General features: G+C 40.4%; 1 protein-coding gene across 1 annotated transcript in view; it reads left to right on the top strand.

The window, feature by feature from the left end:
• The first annotated feature begins 7,947 nt into the window (after nucleotides 1-7,947).
• robo3 (roundabout, axon guidance receptor, homolog 3 (Drosophila)) overlaps nucleotides 7,948-19,532 on the top strand; it is a 234,745-nt gene continuing 223,160 nt past the window's right edge. Inside the window, exon 1 of the mRNA XM_084730686.1 lies at nucleotides 7,948-8,471. Coding sequence (XP_084586812.1) covers nucleotides 8,318-8,471 — 154 coding nt within the window. The 5' untranslated portion in view covers nucleotides 7,948-8,317. The remainder of the gene's footprint in view (nucleotides 8,472-19,532) is intronic.

Consider the following 19,532-nt stretch of genomic DNA (forward strand, 5'->3'; position numbering starts at 1 on the left):
ATATGATACAGTTCCTTTATTAAAGATGCAGTTTCAACAATTTTAAGCAGTTTTATCTCTGGAATATTAATGTCACAGTGTGATCAGTAAATGAAAAACTTCTTCCCAAAGTTGATAATCAAATTTGTCTCCTTTATTAGCAGTTGTGCCTCAGAGCAAAGATGTTAACCCTGAAACTGAACAAAAAGCTACAGTTGAACAATCGGGAACCTCAAGGCATCAATAAATTTATATGTATAAATGCACTATGAAACTCTTTTAGAAAAATGCTTGCAATTGCAGCAGACTTTCAGAAAATATGTGGAGCTGCTTAGGTCACTCATTGCAGACCAAATCTAGCAAGCCATGAGTTTCATGGAAACTGTAAAATTGTTCCATTAAGTCAGCCAACACAGAAAAGAATAGAAAATACAGTCTATTAGAGGAAAAGGGGAGATTTTTCTTTTAAACACATTATACATGTTTGAACATAATTGCTAGAAATATGTGAAAACACCAAGAACTATGCTGCACTAAATTGTGTTAGATCATTAAACTGTTGTTTACGATTTCTGTGCTCAGGATTATTTTGGTGGACCCAAAACATGGTTTGTTGATGTGCCCAAGCCATGGTCCCCCAACACTATATAAGCCTCACAAACTGACACGGCCAGTTATGACTCTCTCAGTCCAAATCAGCCCAGCAGTTCACTTCAGCTCACTTCAGTTCCAACAACCCGACACAGAAGAAGAAAATCTACTCCTGTCATCGTCTAGGACATACCCAATAAAACTGCTTACTTGGCTCGGTGGTTATTAACACATGTTTCTGTGGTGTGACAAATTCAGAACACACGTTTCTAGTTGCTTTACACCATCTTTGCAGAAAATATGTGGGTCCGCTCAGCTCTCTCATTGCAGGTCAAATCTATCTCTGTAATCCACGGGGCTTCACGGAAATTGTAAAATTGTTCCATTAAGTCAGCCAACGCAGAAAAGTACAGAAAAAAAATCAGTCAATTTAATACTCTCGTCTGGCAGCTCTTCAACACGCGTGGTTCTGTCAATACATTTAGGCTGTGTGTTCCTCATTTACTACAGACTGACTCATGAGCAGAAGCACTGTGGGAAAGAGAAGTGATTAATGAGAGTTCAGGTTTGATGATGTTCTCACCAATGAGAAACAGTTGGCTGTAAACCTCCTATCTGCCTTGACTTTGGTATGGTGTGCTGCGTTTCTCAGCTCAGAACATTGAAATTGATCCGTACGAGCGTCAGCACATTTTTGTTTGTGATCACCTGGTTTTACCTTCTAATCATCCCAATCGTTTAGGGACATGTTAAAACAATGTTTTGGATCAAGGCTGTCATGGTGAAAGTTAGGTGTGAATGTATGTGCAAATCATGCCAAGTATACTCATCATGAGATAAAATTACAGTATATGAGTCAATCCTCAAATAACAGCTGATAATGAAACACCAAGAGGGTCAAAACTTGTAGTGAATTTGCTAATCCTACCAGTCTGACATCACTCCCAACTTGTCAGATACTGAGAAACTGGCATCGCCCCTCAGTGACTCATACAAACATGGATGGTACCCATTCATGGCTGAAACCCACACACAGGGCTTTTAAGTGACTTTAATGTAAAGCTATCTGCAGCTGTATAAGACACTCCAGGGTGCTGATATGGTATAAAAAGTAAGAAAGAGCACATACAGAGGAGGTGGGGTGGATGGATGTCTCAAACAAGTGCAGGACTTTCACCCATGTCCCATGTAAAACTAAGACTTTATTAAAAGGTTAAAGGTACATAACATGACTTTTGTGTCATGAGTCACGTCATTGACACAAGACTTGTTGTATGCCTTTTGTTTTGCTAGTCACTTCAGTGACGTCATGTAACATATGCACCGTGACCTGTGTGATGTAATGTAGTTGTGGGCTTTCACGCAGGACATCGTATTAGAGTCGAAAGACACACAACATTTTTTGTCATGTGACTTTGAGTCAAGTTCAGTGACACGTGACTTTCATCACTTTAATGACATCAAGAGATGTATGTAACTTAACGTAATTATGGAAACCCCAAACAGGATTAACCAAGTGGTTTTAGTGCCTAAACCTAACCAAACTGCAACCCTTTCAGAGCGTTAGTCATGCGTTAAAAATGGCTTTCTGACAGTGTCAGGTACAACAGCCAAAGGATACCTTCTGCTTCGGTATCAGACACCAAGGGGCAGTGACAAGTCATTGGTATTTGACACATTGTGATGATGATGCGTTCATTCTACTACGGCAAATGCTTGAACCACCTTACTAGTCCAATGTTTCGTGTTGTCTTCAGCAACTATAATAAATTTAATGGCATGCGATCACACCACAGGTTGCAACTTAGTTGTGGGGGGTAAGAAAAATTATCAGTGTTAGGTGTTTTTATTTGCTTGAAATTGTCAACTGTAACAAAATGAAAGTGTAAGTGTAGGTCACTGAGATATGTCCATCACTTTGGTGTATGAAAGAGATCTGATGGGCAGCAATCCCATCACAGTGTAACACTTACTGCAATTTATTGCCTTGCCTTGACTAGAACACAGCCATTTAAAATGTTTGAAATAGTAGTAAACCATGGCTTAACATAACAGTAACATCAGATCTGCCCTGTCGAGGTTCAATGGACTGCCATTGATTCATCAGAGCTTGTGAATGTTAAGTCAAATGTACCAAGAGTTCCTCTCCCTCTATCGTCTACCTTGGCAGACAGTGTTGACATCTAACAAGAACGTGAATGCACACATCCATTTTCATACAGTGCTAATTGTTGTTCAGCACTGTGACTGGATTCCTAGCTGCCTTTGGATCTCCTTCATTGGTTCTTTATCACCCTCCACAACTTCTTTCAGCAAAGGCTATTTGAGAAATATCATTGTCAGGCTAAGCCAATCAAAGGCAGAGTACAGAGGGTCATGCCTGCGCCATAGTAGGCTTCATAAATTTGCAGCCGAGATTGTGGTGTGTTAGAGCAAATAAAAGCTGGTTTCAAACAAAGGCCTGGGGAAAAGTCATAAACTTTGGTTTGGGACTAAATATCTGCAAAGCTAATAACATTTCCATCAGCATTAGCTATACAAAGTTCAAACTTATAGTACAAATTAGTGCAAATAAATCAAGATGGTGAACATCAGAATGTTGCTAAAACATTGCAATTCTACATAAAAGACATTTAACAGTTTAAAGACATTTCTTTGGTGATAATTATTAATTTTGCTTGCTTTACTTGTTTTCTTTGTCTCCATCATCCATCAAGATGTAAACGTGAGCCAGAAAGCCACAAGTATTGATTCAAGGAATCATTGAAGAATACAGGATTTTCATTATGTTTTTCTTTTCTTTTCCAAGACCTGTGTGGGAATGTTAAAAGCACTTGTAATAACTGTCATAGTGGGACAAAGACATCCATCCAACAGGACGCTGACATTAATGACCCATCTGCATCCATTTCTGCATTAACATTTGTGTGAAAGGCCAAACACTCAGTGTGCCACCATTCATCCCTCCGTTTGATGGATTTGCATGAAATTTGGTTTCATGCTTCAAACAGAGGTGGTCCTCCTGTCCCTGATAAAAGCTCCCCTACGAAACAAAAGGTCACCACGCAGCTACTATTCTAAACTATATGGTCACACCCACTTATTAAATCAATACTTATTAAGTCAAATAATATTCAGCATTGAAAACATGTGTCATTTTACTAACTAATACTATAAAACTATTACTGTTAGTCTCAGTTTGACATACCAGAACTAGCTACTGGTTTTTGAAGTTATTTGGTGAACAGCAGGCGCATGCACATGGATAAAAGAACACATGATTATACAAATATTTTCAGATAATCAGAGAAACTATTTGGAAGCCCTGGACTAAAATATGTTTAATTATTTATTTAAAAATAGATTTTTTCCCTAAATGCACCATGTTTGCACAGCAGAACTGACAGTGTTCAGTATTCAGCAGGAACCTGACGGTCATGATGGCGGATTATACGGCTGAGGAGAGTCTTTACTGAGAGTTATGAGTGTCTGAGGAGAGAAACCAGGGAGCATGCAATCATACACATATCTCTGTAGTGGCACTTCAGCGCTGCCTCATTACGGCTAGTTTATGACAGAAATAAAAAAAGGGCAATTTGGTGTTGAGGATAATTGTGGTAACATTATCACCCCGTGAAAGTTATGATTTTGTTTCTGTTTTTCTGCCAACATATTGTTATCATGTGACAGCAGTGCTGCTGTGAATACTGACTATTTTAATGTCGCCTATCTAATGTCACATGCTGGCTCATTTGTAGGACATACATGCATGAATATTTCTCTATAAAAGCCAAGAAATACACAGTAGACAGTAAACTGAGTTGCATGTTGTCAGCTCGGTTTTAAAAAGAACAGCCCAAAGGTTAATGAGCTTTCCTGGTTCAGGTCTTTGTTTGTTCTTTTTACAGTGGGATCTACAGGGACAACTTCAGGATCTACCAGAACTACTTTTTTTCCTTCTAAAAAAAGTAGTTCCTGCATGAAACTGCTCACAACAAGGTCTGTGGATTATCTTGAGTGACTGGGTCATGATGTTTGGAGAGAGACACTGGTTTAGAATTTTCAAATGTGTTTGTTTGGTGCTTTGAGCACCACAAGCCGAGTGCCATTCAGTCCCTGGCCAGTATCTGCAACTGCGACTTGCAGAACTCTGCAACTCATACCAAAAAATCAAGACTGACAAATATAACTATAGACCAGAAGAAAAATGTGTCATTTTGATTTTGGGGTGGACTAATTACAGTTTTGTGAAGGGAGTCTGGTTAGTTTAGTAAGAGCAATAAAATAGCTTTTTCTGGTTAAACAAAACAAATCTTACTCTTAACAAAAAGGTCTGTCTCTGTAGGGGTCCTTTCCATAATGTTGTCAGGCACTTAGAATAACAGCCTGGACCTGTCAGTGGCAAAAACAAGCATTTTTAGTGGAATGGGCAGTTGCCCAGGGGGATTATGTGCAGCTCAGTTTCAATTCTGATGGCTGCATCCTTCTCCCACAATGGACCAATTTCCAAAATTGTTGTCCCGATTAGTCACTTGAAGCAAAAACATGGTGAAATAGATTTCAGGTGGAAAAACACCAAAATTAGCCTTAAAGTGCAAAACATGATCTTATCTCTCTGTATCTACTTGTGTCAAACCTGTAATGCACGTAAACTCTTCCCACGCGATGTAACCTAGCTCTAATGTTGAGCGTGGAGCAAGGTGTGCCTCTCTCAGACTGTTAATCACCCTGACAGAGACCTGTCTGTGGAGGTGGAAAGTCTGTTCTTGAGCAGATTGATTGAGGAATTACAGCGAGTGTGAGTGTGCATATGTGGCTGAGAGTTTTAGAGTCAGTGAAGAAGTACGGAGCACCTGAAGAGCTGCAGTCATGCTGTTTAAAATCTGTATGGGACATGCACAGCCTTCACATCACTGAAACACTTTAAAGCACGTGGCTGGAACACACTGACAAGATAACACGACTCTCATTCGCCATCTAGTCTGTCAGCGGCTATTGATCTTATACAACTCGCCCTCCTCTCCTCCCATACCTCGCCCATATTGTGTGCCCATTAGCGCCGTATGTGTGGATGGAGCTGGCACAGAAGCCCCATGAATGGAAGACCCTCCGAAATGAGGGGGGACCGGAAAGGACCCCAGGAATAGGGCATGGGACGGGGGTCGTCACGGCAACTTTGTCGGCGGGATAGCTCCCATTGTCCTGGTGATGAAGCGGGAGGATGGGGTCCTGATGGGGGACGGGCATCGTTAATAGGAGTCACACTGAGGCTGTCAGCGGGGCGTCCGGGCGCACACATGTGACCATACTGCTACGATCGCACGTGCATGTCAATGATGATATGTAGGCTATGCATTAGTGCTATAGCATGCTTGAGCATGATTGAAGGCATGTGGGTAAATGTGTTTCATCCATATGCACATGCACACACAGGCATGCACACACAATCTTTTACATACAAAGGGTGGACAAAAGAACTGAAACACATTGCAATACAGCAATCAGCAGTCACGGCAGTTTGATAAAGCTCATAATGGTGAGGAATTTTTTGGAAAGTGAACTGAACAATAAACATCATAAGCTTCAGCAAATTAATATTTAATGCAGAAGTCATATTTGATGTAAATGCAATGAGTGAAATGTTTTTTTCCCAGCATGCTGCATGGATTATCAAACTGTTGTCTGGCACAAAATTGTGGACAGATGTAAAAAAAAAAGGTACAAGCATCTCAGTTTAAAAATATATATTTTTTTTTTAGATAATTTTGTTAATTTATTTAGAACATGTTACAGACCCTACACAAAATAAAATTTCCCTACCTTCCTCTCCCCTCCCAGTCTCATTCCTACAACCTCCAGCCTGTCAGTCTGTCACCAAGGCACAGCGTAGGAACACTGTTGTGTGTGTCTCCAAGGAGGCACATGTCCTTGCAGTTGTGTTGTTGGGGTTGTTGTCATTTCTGCAGCGCTTACATATGCAATTCACATACTATCAATTTCATATTAAGGTTTCTGACAGGCTAAAATCTAACATTTTGTTTTAGCGTACTAAATAGCATGTTGATAAGGAATTGCAGATTGGCTAAGGCTAACGTCCACCAGGACAATGAAAAAAAATCCCACTTATGTCTGACAAAAACATATCAAATAAGATATTTAATCACCTGAAAATACTGACAAAGTTGTAGTTGCCTCACTTTTAGTTTTGTCATCTATGGAGAGTTCAACCTCTTCAGCGCTGGCTGCAACATCAGTTGTGACTGCTGCAGGGGAACTTGGCATTCAGGCTTTCAAATATATTTTGTGCTTGACCAGGTGTTTCCTCAGGAGATGTGTTGCTCTCGCAAGTGTAACCACAATTGATCCCTTTTGGCTCAACATTGCCCTGATTCACTTTGACTTAAACAAGCCGCAGGGGTCTTTGTTTCTACTCTGAAAAAAGAGAATTGTTGGACCAACCTAAAAACATCACTTCAACTGCAACACAAATTAATTCAGTATTTTTTTAAAGTTGGTCACCAAACTTTTTTCTATGTGGTTGTGCACCTAAAAAAGAAAAATGTTAATAAATATATTGCTAATTCAAATCAAGTTAAAAAAGTTGGATTAACACAATTGCTTTGAAATTTATTTTGAAAAACTTACTTTATTTGTGCTACCAACTGATTTTTTTAAGTTGGACCAACAAATCTCATTTTTTAGTTCAGAGTTACCCAGTCATGTGAATTGGTGCTTCGTATTACCAATGTAATTTAGTTGATACCCTTAAAAGCACCAAGTTCAGTACCAAGACTATACATGCAGTCAGTTTTACCAGAGATAAATCAACTCTCTGATGCAAAAACTCCAGTTTGTGAGGCTGCCGGGGGCGGATTTGGAACCCTCTTTCCATATCGATATTGACATGCAAGATGTTTTCAGAAAGCGTGACAGTAGGAAAATCAACACAGCACCGAATGGCACAGCAGGAGCTTTGGTTGTGCCACGTCTGTTTGTTTAACATACACTGTATGCATGCATTTATGCATATGAGACGACTTTTGTGTGTGTGTGCGTGTAGTTTATGAGTAAAGACAGTGACAGTAAGTCTATTCTCCCCCTTTTTCTCCAGCACACCGATTCAGATCCTCCTGGGATGATTATTAATCTAATAATTAAACATTTATTGCCAACAGCACCTGCTCTCTTTCTCTCCTCAGGACCCCCCGAGACCCCATCACACACAGAGAGAGAGAGAGAGAGAGAGGAGGAGAGCAGGAGAGGGAGGGAGGGACACAGGAGGAGCCAGAGGGAGGGGTTGGAGAGAGGAGAGCAGCAAATCCAAAGGGGTCATCATCACATTGCTGGATTCTTTTACACCGGCGAGAGGCTGTGTGTTTTTTTGTGTGGTGGCAGACAGCGTGTGAAGTTATGTGATCCCAGAACAAAAGGAACAAGGAGGAAGGAACAATCCGATGCTGAGAAGGAATCACAGCGAGGGGCCCCCCAACACCGTCTGACATCTGGATCCAACTAATCGACTCGACTTGATTTCTTTTAATCCACTTTTTCACTAATATCAAGCATTTTCCTCCAATTTTTTAAACATTTTTTGAAATTTTTGAATCAACTTGGGATCAAAAGGACATAACTCTTGTTGACACCACATAAGGAGCATCAACAGTGGACAGACTCCTACTTCTAAAAGGACTGATAGGTAGAGAATAAGTGACAGGGGGAGTGCAGGTCTTCCCTCTGCGTGGCAAAGATGCTGCGCTACCTGATCAAGACCCTGCTGCAGATGAACCTGTTCACCGACAGCATCCGGAACCCGTCCAACGGCACCGATCTGTTCTTCAACGTCTCCCTGCCCTCCTTCAACAACTCCCTGCTCGACTGGGGAAACTTCACTGGCTTCAACGGTAAGCTGCTTTTGTGTCCTCTCCTCCATCCTCGCTTGTTTAACCTCTCCTTTGATTTGTCTTTGCCCTCTTTTTGCCTGGCAGTCTGATGCAAGAGGACTCAATGGGCTTTTCTTGAAAAAGACCGAAAACAGTTACAACGGGGATGTCTTTTGTTATGGAAATGCGGAGGGAGTTGAAAAGGGAAAGTGGAAGGAGTTGTCATGTGAGGAAATCTCAAGTGAGATGATGGGTGTTTGAAATCGGATGAGGTGCTTATGACAGATTATTGTTTCACATGTAAGATCTGCTGCTATCAGACCAAATTTAACATGCATAATGAGTATACAAGAACTTAAGATGACAGTTAATTATACAAGAAAAGCTGATTATGAGATAAAGCTCCAGTGTTTGAGGGAAGTCCCATGCTTCCCAATTTTTGAATTAAGAAGAGGGACTATCTATCTATCTATCTATCTATCTATCTATCTGTGACTTAAACCAATACTTGCCTCAGTCGAAGTCTGTGTGAAGATTTCTGTCTGAAAATAGTCCAAAAAAAGGGGGGGTCAGTGAATGATCGCAACGGTCTAGGATCACATGCTTGTCAGAGTCTTTTGTGGGCTGTCTGTAGAATCTGATAGAGAGACAGTATTCCCCAATATAATGCATTCCCTAGCCCCTTATCCTAATCCTACCCATCACAACCCTAACCCTAAAAAGTCTTAACCCTCAAACAGCCCTTTAAACTTGTTGGGTCCAACTATTTTGGTCCCCACAAGGCTATTGGTTAGTCAAGAAGTCTATCTATCTATCTATCTATCTATCTATCTATCTATCTATCTATCTATGCCTTGAACCAATACTTGCCTCATTCTAATTCCAACTGAAAAGACAGAGAGACAGTATAATCCATTGTAAAGCATTCCTTGGCCCCTTATCCTAACCTTACCCATCATAACCAACTGCCCAACCCTAAGCATAATTTTGGTCACCTCAAGGCTGTCAGTCCCCACGATGCTGTTAGTTGGTTGACATTTCTATCTATCTATCTATCTATCTATCTATCTATCTATCTATCACAGTCTAAGTCCATCTCAAGATTTCTGTCAGCAAGCATTCCAAAAAGGGTCCATGGATGATCGCAGCATGCTGGGATCACACGCTTGTCAGAGTGTTTTGTGGGCTGTGAGTAAAACCTGACAGTGAGACAGTATTACCCAATAACACGGTCTATTTTGCCGACGCATGAGCGGCAGCCCACTCGCTCTGTTAAATGAAGCTGTCTGCTGTCAGGCAGGATGGACCGGGAGCTGTCACATCTCCTTAACTTTTGCCAATGGGCTTCTCCTCTCTTCGTCTCGGCAGTCAGAGACGAAGCCACAGTCTTGCAGAGCTTGTCTCACTTTTGTTCCAGAATTCACAAAAGCTGCAGAGTTTTTTGTGGTTATGGGGTGGAATTTTGTTTTTACTGTGTGTCTCTACAGGCTTATTAACATGGTGTAATGAGATGTCCCTGCTGTGCTTTGCTCTAATGACAGGGTTGTATATATATATGTACGTATAAGTGAGTGTGTGTGTGGGTTTGTAGGGTAGAGTTAAGTCAACAGATCACCTTGATGTCTGCTATAATGAGCACCCTAGCTTTGTCTCCATGTCAGTGCATACCAATGAAATTTGCATTCAACCACACACACACCCTCAGGTGTAACACATTCACTATACACTGTACGTCACTTGGTTTAGAATGGCAGTAATTCTTTCTTTCTTTCTTTCTTTCTTTCTTTCTTTCAAGCTGCTTCCCAGCTTGTGCCATATTCTTAACCCTAACCCATCATTGTCATAATGCATTCCCTAGCTCTTTACCCTAACCCTGCCTATCACAACTAATTGTCTAACCGTGACCCTTAAGGCTCATTTATACTAAATTTTAGTGAAGCATATGGATACAGATATAGCCCCCTGTCCATACTCTGTGTTTGTTCTGTTTCTGCATGGTTTGTAAAAGCTTACATATACGGAGGACGTGAAGCAGTACTATTGTTAGTCATGGGGTCAGTGTAGTCAATAGTTCAAGTAAGACAGAGCCACAGGACACGACAGAGAAGTATTGAAAATCTGAAATGATATTTGTCATCACTTCGTGAAAAGTGTCTACACTGCTGCCTCTTTCTCAAGAGGTACATTATTACATCCTCCAGCATAACCATGTTTGTTATTGTCAGAAACATCTGAGTATTCTTCTTTTTCTGAATTTTTGACTCTGAGAGTTGCCCTGTAGTGGAAGTATTGCTTAACATCCATGCCAAAGTAAAGGGTGCAAAGGGTGGAAGTATGTGGACAGTGACAGACACATCGTTTGAAACAAACACATCCATTTTTGTACATAAAGGGGGCATGAATGAGCCTTTATCCTAAACTTAACTTGAACCAAGTTCTAACTCCAACTCAGAAAACCAAATCTTAACCCTCAAACAGCCCTTCATATTTGTTGGATCCAGCACTTCGGTCCCCTAGTTGGACCCTTCATTGACATAATGCACTCCCTAGCCCCATACCCTAACCCTAACCATCATAACTAAGTGCCTAACCATAACCCTGACCTGAATCTAAACTAACCCTAAACCTAAAAACCAAGTCTTAACTCTTAAAACAGACCTTTAAACTTGTGGGATCCAGCATGTTGGTCCCCACAAAGTTGTGGGTCCCCACAAAGCTGGTTGGGCCTGTCACTGACATAATGCAGTCCCTAGCCGCTTACTCTAACCCTAACTATCACAGCTAAGTGCCTAACCCTAACTCTGACCATAAAACAAAGTCTTAACCATCAAACAGCCCTTCATATTCATGGGGTCCAGCATTTTGGTCCCGACAAAGCTGGTTGGAGCCCACAAATATAGTGGGCTCCCAGTTTTTGGTCCCCACGAATATTGTCAGGTGTAATCATATACTTTCTTCTTCCTTTCTTCCTTTCTTTCTTTCTTTCCAGTTTCAGCTCTGAGCTGGGTTCCAAAGTATTGAGCCTCTTCCCAGCTTGTGCCCATCGACTGATGCTTAAGAGCTGGTGAGAGGGTTACTGTGTTCCCTCTTTGTACCGCCTCATGTGGGTGTGTATGTATGTGGGTAATTGGTGTGTATTTTGTCACAGAGGGGAGTGAGGTTTGCCTTTTGATGAGTGGACATGGGTGTGAAGGGTAGATCTGCCTTTGAGCCCCGATCCCTCCCTCCCTGTCCCGTTAACCAGCTTCAAGCAGCAGCACTGTTGGCTGTATCAATGAGTCGCTGAGTTTATAGCTCCTCTTTCATTGCCCTCACACTTCTATTTCTTTCTCTCTTTTGTGATTCCTCCTCTCATCCACCAGCTCTAATGGAGTGTAGATTGAGCGTGGCGTTCGTTTTCCAGATCTATAGCAGCTCGATGAGAAAGTAAGCACAAGAGGCGAGGAGGAACAATGAATCTATTGAGAGGAATCTATCTGCTGCAGAGCAATGTACGCTGATCGGCTGATAGACAGACGTGCCTCGTGTGCATCTGGCTTCATATTCTGTGAGATCTTTCCCCTAGAGCTCCCAGAAACTGAATCTCCTCCCTCCAATCTTTAGGTGATATTGATACGTTCAGGGAGAGTAAATGAAGATGGGGTGTAGATGTAATAGTTCTACTAATCAGTGATCAATGAGATAAAGCATATAAGCCTTCTCCATTGTAAACTGGTGTAAAAGAAATGGATTGACTGCATTGGTAGAAAGAAACGTACTGATATCAACATTTCCACCTGCCACAGAAATCAATATTACTGTTTCTTTACAAAAAGTATGTCCGATTTTACTCATACAAAAGGTCATCTTTGCCCAGATTTGGATCGATACCCCCCATATTTTTATTTTCTGCCATAATAGAGATGTATTTCTCTGGCCATTATGTGCTGATTCATCAGTTGGGGGTGAGGGGGGGTTAGCGGGGGCTGCTGGTCAAACCGTGGGTATCCAGGCGAGAAGCTCAATAGCAAGGCAGTGGGTGGACAGCTTGTGTGGGTCGACCTGGAGCTCAGAGGGAGAGGCTCAATGGAAAAATCAATGCTGCCCGATAACCAATTTGGGAAATAATGGACAATTCACTCAAACACAGCACTATAGTGGACTGCAGGGGTTCTGGCAAGTTTATCTATTAGTTCTCTTCAGTCTTTCAGCTTCTGTCTTCCTCTATCACGCCGTTTCTGTCCTCAATATTGACAGTTTATTTAGGTATTTGTGCTGTGCGCCTGTACCAACTATTACTTGATTATACCTGTCAGTCCAGTTGGTAACAAAGTGAGGCTGATTAATAGGAGCCTGAATCTTGGAAAAGGTAAAATGAAGAGAAAATGGTTTAAATCAAGAGAAATGTCATAGACCTGCAGAGCATGAAGCAGAGATGGGGCTAAGTCAAGTTAAACCTACAAGTTAAACCTACAATATGTTCGTAAATTCCGTTGCAAGGAGTCTCACATTAAAACGATGACAAACAATAGTGTGACAATATGGTGAAGAAATGTGGGCCATGGGACTTGTTGTATTCACTGTTTAACAACCATCATAACTAATGAAAATCTATCTGACATGGCTGACATAGATGAAGTAATATTAAAGTTCCTTACTCACTCCCCAGAGTATCCAATCCCATGTCTTCCCGTAAGTTATAGCAACTAGCCAATGCACTATTACCTTGAATGAACTGTGAATTTCTCATTTGAACATTATTGGAAATGTGGATAATGTAAGAACACAACTTAACAAAATATATAACATAGGTTCTCTCTAGCATTAGGCATGTCAAAATGTTATATATTAGCACTTCAGTTTCAAGTCTCAAGTCTTTGCACTCAAGTCCCGAGTCAAATCCCAAGTCAAGAGCAGCAAATCCTGAGTCAAGTCATAAACTTTGAGTTTCAAGTCTTAAATAAGTCATAATGTAACAGCGAATTTCCAGCTTCATTGATTTACAAAGTTACTTAGCTGTTACGCTAATGTTAGCTAATCATTAGCCCACTAAATGTGTGAATATTAGCTTCCACTTACTGTTCTTTGGCAACTTCAAATTTAGAATGAAACTGTAAATTTTGTGTGTGTCTAATTTTTGACACATTTTGTATATTGCAATTCATCTTTTGCTGACCACCCCATAATTTTTGTATGCAAACAAAACTATCTTTGGTATCATTTTTTTCCAACTGGAGCTCAGTAGCATAACGTTAGCGCTTTATGATTATGCAACTTGATTGGATCCGGTCGGATTGGCTCAAAATAGTGTATATGAGGAATGAAGGTGTCGACTTTCTGGTAATGAGTAGTGTTAACATTTGTTGATTCATGAAATGAAGGGAAATTAATTGGTGGTTTCACACTTTTTAAAAAACAGACTTTTTAATCTTTGGGTTTGGGCGAAAGTATCAAGTCCACGTTAAGTCACAAGTCATTGGTATTAAAGTCCAAATTGATTTGCAAGTCTTTCTTGATTTTGTCGAGTGTTATTGAATATGTCTGTCTGTGGATTGTGTATCTGAAAACAAAGCCAACTACTCTGAACTTCTTTACAGCTGTGATTTCTCCATTTATACACCCTAGCTGTGAGTCAGTTAGTCAACATCATTACTACCCAGAAAAAAACAACAGGCAGCACCTCAGTGACTGAATTCTCCCAAATTTAAATTTCTGTTGTGTTATTTAAAATCATTTGGAATGCAGTCACAGCAGGAATGACAGCCTAATTAGCTTCTCTATCTTCCTGCCCACATATCCTCCTCTCACACACTCCTTTGTGTTCTGGATGCAACTTCTGACTGCAGATACATTCATAATCCATAAGAGACCGCAGAATCTCTGCTCGGGTCAATAGGTGTTAAGACGTGCGCTCCTCTGGGAGCAGGTGCACAGAAACAGAGCTTTGAAGAGGGTGTTTGGCTTGTGAATCGATATCGAAATTTTAACAAAAGTCCACAGGAGTCCTGGCATGGACCGAGTTCCTTTTTTTTCTCCTAGTGTTGCTGTAAAGACGTAAAAGCCCTCATTAGAGTGGCCGCTGTGTAATCAATAAAACTTCAGGTCAAGTTGTTCTTTGTGATTCTCAGAATGCATATGAAGGAGAGCTTGTCCTTTAATCATTCAATTGAATAGTATCTAAAGTGTTAAAATATTAACTAAACAATGTCAGATAAGCTTGTGATTGTGATGCCATAAGCCCAAGTTGGGAGGTGGTGTGTGTGTTTATGTTCATGCATATGGACGTCTTTGCATTTAGGCAGCTGGAGATGTTGTCTGCTGCTGTGTAATTGTATTGTGTGTGTATGTATTGTAATTTATGGGCGCTAATGCGGCCATTTGTCCCTTCATGGAGGTCAAGTAGGCTCCCCTTTGCTCTATTCACCATAAATCTGCCAGGGAGTCATTAATGCTGTGCGTGTGTATGTGTCTGTGTCCGTGTGTGTGTGTGTGTGTGTGTGTGTGTGTGTGTGTGCATATTTCCTGGCTAATTACTTGTAAACATTTCAATATGCAAATATGCATAAAAGTATACCTCCCCACAACATCCACAGCTTATTTTATTTGTACAGAAGCACAGATTCCTGCAGAATCTTTTAGCGCTGCAAATCAGCATTTCGTGCAATCAAGCCTGTTCAATTTGCACACTGGTGGAGACAAGCTGAATTCAAAAAGAGGCTGTAGGAATTACAGAAGGAAGGAAATCATCATGGTGCCCTGATGCCCACCAGGAGCTCTGAGAGGGGGGTTAAACTTGCTTTACCAGGGAGCCCTGTGGTGGTTATTAAGTGTGTTCGGCTGTTTGGTGCTGTCAGTCTGGAGCTGTGTGAACCTAGCAGGTACCTGCAGGAGGCTCTGGACCAGTTTAATCTAACTATAAAGGAAGGAACCTCTGTGTGTCTGTCTGTCTCTGTCTGTATGTATGTTTGACATTTGATTTTCTCAACACCATTCATCTGATTGACTTCACGCTTGGTGGTTGTAATTCCTGAGGAACCATGGGAGTGCAGTATCTATTTCTGGGGCAAATTTGACTGGATGTTGGTGCTATAACAACATACTTTTCATTTTGGTTTGTAACTTATGAGTACCTCAACAAAATTCAATATATGCCATGCCAATTTGTGTCTCAACTGACTTTCCACCATTTTGCTTTTTGTATAAATCAGTTTATTCGCCACTCCTCCTTCAGATTTTGAGCATTCATCATCAAAGCTGGCACAGAACATTTATGAACCAAGCTGTAAAACATTATTGTTCCTGATTTTTGATATTCCATACAGTTTTGCTTTAGCTGGCCCTCAAAGTAGGACTTACACTACCAAAAATGTAATATCTCCTGAACACTTTTTGCTATTGCATCCACATTTGGTGGACATGGGTAGCTATGATGTCTGAGTGACCATGACAAATTTAGTGTAATCTGGCCAATAGGTGGTGCTGTAGCAGCAGCATCTAACTATAAAGAACAGAATCTCTGCTTCTCTGTATGTGTGTATAACTGTCCTTCCTGCATCTTGAGAACTGTTTATTCAACCAAATTCACACTGGGGGAATGTATTGCAGTGGACCCAAGAGTGTGCAGTGTCGAGTGCAAAGTCGATCGGATGAACGGTTCTTCACAACGCTGCAAGCAGCACTTCCAACGCCAAGCAATTGGCCTGCTCCGAACGGGCACGTACTCCGAAAGGGCATACTCCCCAAAAATGCTGCAAGCAGCAATACAGGGAGCAAAGCAATTGGCCTGTTCCAAATGGGTACACACTCCAAACGGACAAGTGCTTCAAAAGTCCACACCACAGACAGGCACTGCAATACTACACAAAATGTTAATACGGAGATGAAGGTTAATAGAGCAAGACACTCATACAAAAATGATAACTACAGTTTGCAATGCTTCCCAATGGAGTCACTACATCCTTGCTTCTATATTCCTCTAGTATTCACTGAGAATGGCTGGCTAGTACAGATGCATTATTAATAGATTGCTACGGAGCATTTGGGAAGCCAAACATCTTTATTCATAGGCAGAGCCAAACTGGGAACCACCAGTTGTCACTCCTCTTACCCTCCTCAGCTGGATTCCACCATCGCTGAAAGCCAACCATTAGCCAATGGCCTCTCTCAGTAACTCACATCACATACACTTAAGATGTGGCTGCACAAATGCACTGAGATGCACACTAATTCAAAGTCACCAGGAATGCAGACACAAACAGTGTTTCACCTCTGGACCCCGTACTTCCCGTCAAAGCCAGTTCCAGCTCCAGCGTGACGTCTGGATCATTAAATGTGACCTTTCTGAGCACGCCGGTGCTGATGCTGGCGGTGCGGCTGCGGCTGGGACTTTGTAGTGGGCTAGAAAGAGAATGTCTGATGACCAGGGAGGGCTCAGCAGAGGCTGGCCAGACAAACTATGGTAGAGAGCAGGAGGTGGAGGGATTTGAGCCCCCCGTACTGATGGCATCCAGCCAAAACAAAGCCATTATTCTGGTCGGGGAGGGTCAGGACTTCAGGCACTCTCCCATGATGCTCAATAGATGTGTTTTTGTTGCAATCCCTTTATTGTTGACTACTGCATACCTCATGAATCAATGGCGGTGATCACTGAGCAATTCACATGTATTACACTTATTGATTTCTTATAAAGAATAAGCTTACACATGCAATTGTATGACAACTATTTTGATTGTTGGTGCCATTTATTAATTTAATCTAAAACAAAGAACCACTGCAAGTCCTGGCAGTACATGAAGAGGAAATGAATTAACACCCTATCTGTCTCTGCATCACGCATGACATGAATGAAAACAACCTCATAGTGCAACTATGGTATAAACTATCAGCACATCATGACCCAGAAGACTCAAACAACTCATCAGCCTACTTTCTTTCAGATGGCACTTAGAAAGTAAATGTTGGACTAATTGTAGAATATGTAAGAAGAAGTAGTGATTTTCGTCTATGATATTTCAGTGAAGCTTGCACATTAGAGTTATTAAAAATGTTTCTGGGATGGTATCCAATGATAATGAGGAATTTTGTGATTTTATGATATTTAGAAATCATCCCACGTTTTCACAAAAGGTGATGTGGTAGTGCTTTAAATTAAGATCCTTGTAATAGTTATTAGTTAAAAAATAAGCAATAATACCACTATAAATCTTACAAGATGCTTAATAACATTGTTATGTGTTAATACCACTATGTGAGTGTTATGAATAACATCAAAAACATGGTCCATTAATGTTTATAAGGAATTGTTCTTGCTTTATTTGATCCTGTAGTTGCAAAAAGCATCGGAAACTGTGAATAAATGCATTAGTCTTAATAAAGCAACATAAAGCTTAGTAAAAGTTAGTAAAACAATGACATAATAGGTAAGTTAGTTATACTCAATCAATGTGTTTATAAAGGAATTATACTGTAGACATTCATAAGAAACTCACAAAACCTTTTAAAGCATACTAATGCAGTCTATAAACTGATAAGTGCTTATAGATGTATCATAATCTAAGAATAAATATGTTTGAGATGCTATCATTAATATCATACATAATTATATTAATAAGCATCTTATAAGGACTTATTACCAATGAACTAATGCAAATATCTCAATATAAAGTATTTAAAGTATTTGTTAATAATAAGCAGTAGGGCCCTTATAAATGCATAATAACATTGTTAATAAGACTCTAAGTGTTATTAGTAGCATCATAAACCTTGTTTATTCATTTTAATAAGGCGTTGTCTCACTTTAGATCTGGTAGTTGCAAAAAGCATAGTTAACTGTTAATAAAGTATGCATTAATCTTAATAAAGCAACAAAAAAGCTTAGCAAGGGTTCAACAAGGGCATAATAGGTAAGTCAGTTAAACTCTATGTGTTTGTAATGCTATAATAAACAATTATAAGAAATTCATAAGACTTTTATTAACGTTCTTAAGCAGTCTATAAACTGTTAAGAAGTAATAAATGTTTATAAATGTTACTATTTATAATAATTGTAAACAATCTCATAAGGACTAATATGGTAATTATCACCTATTAACTAAAGCTAATCTTAATATAAAAAGGTATAGATATTTTGTATAACTTATTTCAGATCTTGTCTTATAATCATCAGATTCAGATGTTTCCTTCTGGCAAACTAGTATCAAACTTTTTGTTAAGTAAGATTTTGAATGCAGTATTTTTTTTTAGTATTTTAGTAGTGCAACCTTTACTTATGTGAAGATTTGAAATACTTCCTCCACCACTTTTTATTCAATACTTTCAGGAATCTTCTCCTCTGCCTGTCACTCTCCTCTCCTCTCCTCTTCCTCACCTGTGCTATACCTCATCTGTTTTTATCTCTCTGTCATTCATCCTGTATTCCTTTATCGTCCCTCTATCTCACTCTATATTTGCCCACCTCCTCTATCTGCCTCACTTCAATTTTGTTCCAATTCACCTTGATTTATCGGCGTGGCTGTTGCATAAACAGCACCGCCCCAGTCTGAGAATACATAACTGAAAGAAAACAGAAAAAAAAGCTTTGAATGTCTACCTGTGTGCATGTATTTGTGTATGACAGCATCTTCGTAATGAGGGATCTGAGTCACTGCATATTCACTTCTTCTCCTTCTCCTCCCATTCTGTGCTCCTTCACCTTATCCCTCCATCTGTGCCTCCCATCTTTCCCATTAACAAACCTCCTCAGTCCCTTCCAGCGGAGGATGAATAACATCAGGCGGTGCTCAGCAGTCCAGCTAGGAGCCCAATTACCGTCGGATCATCTCAACGTATTTTCAGCCGCTATCAGCTTGAGCCTCCTCATCACAGTTTCCATCAAGCACCGGACGGCTGCATCCCTGATAAGCTTATCATCCACAATTTCACTTTAAAGCTCCAATCTGTAGCTACAGCATGAGGTCTGCTGTAGTATCGCTGACCCCCGTCTACTAGCTTGAATGGGGCATTTGAGCTTTTACCAAACACAAGTTTCACCTGAGTTTTTTGAGATTATAAAACTTCATTTACATTGGATAAGGCTCTACTGACTGTTTTATTTGAAGGGGTGCG

Source organism: Lutjanus erythropterus, chromosome 11, assembly GCF_056507025.1.
Source record: "Lutjanus erythropterus isolate fLutEry1 chromosome 11, fLutEry1.hap2, whole genome shotgun sequence".
Taxonomy (NCBI): Eukaryota; Metazoa; Chordata; class Actinopteri; order Lutjaniformes; family Lutjanidae; genus Lutjanus; species Lutjanus erythropterus.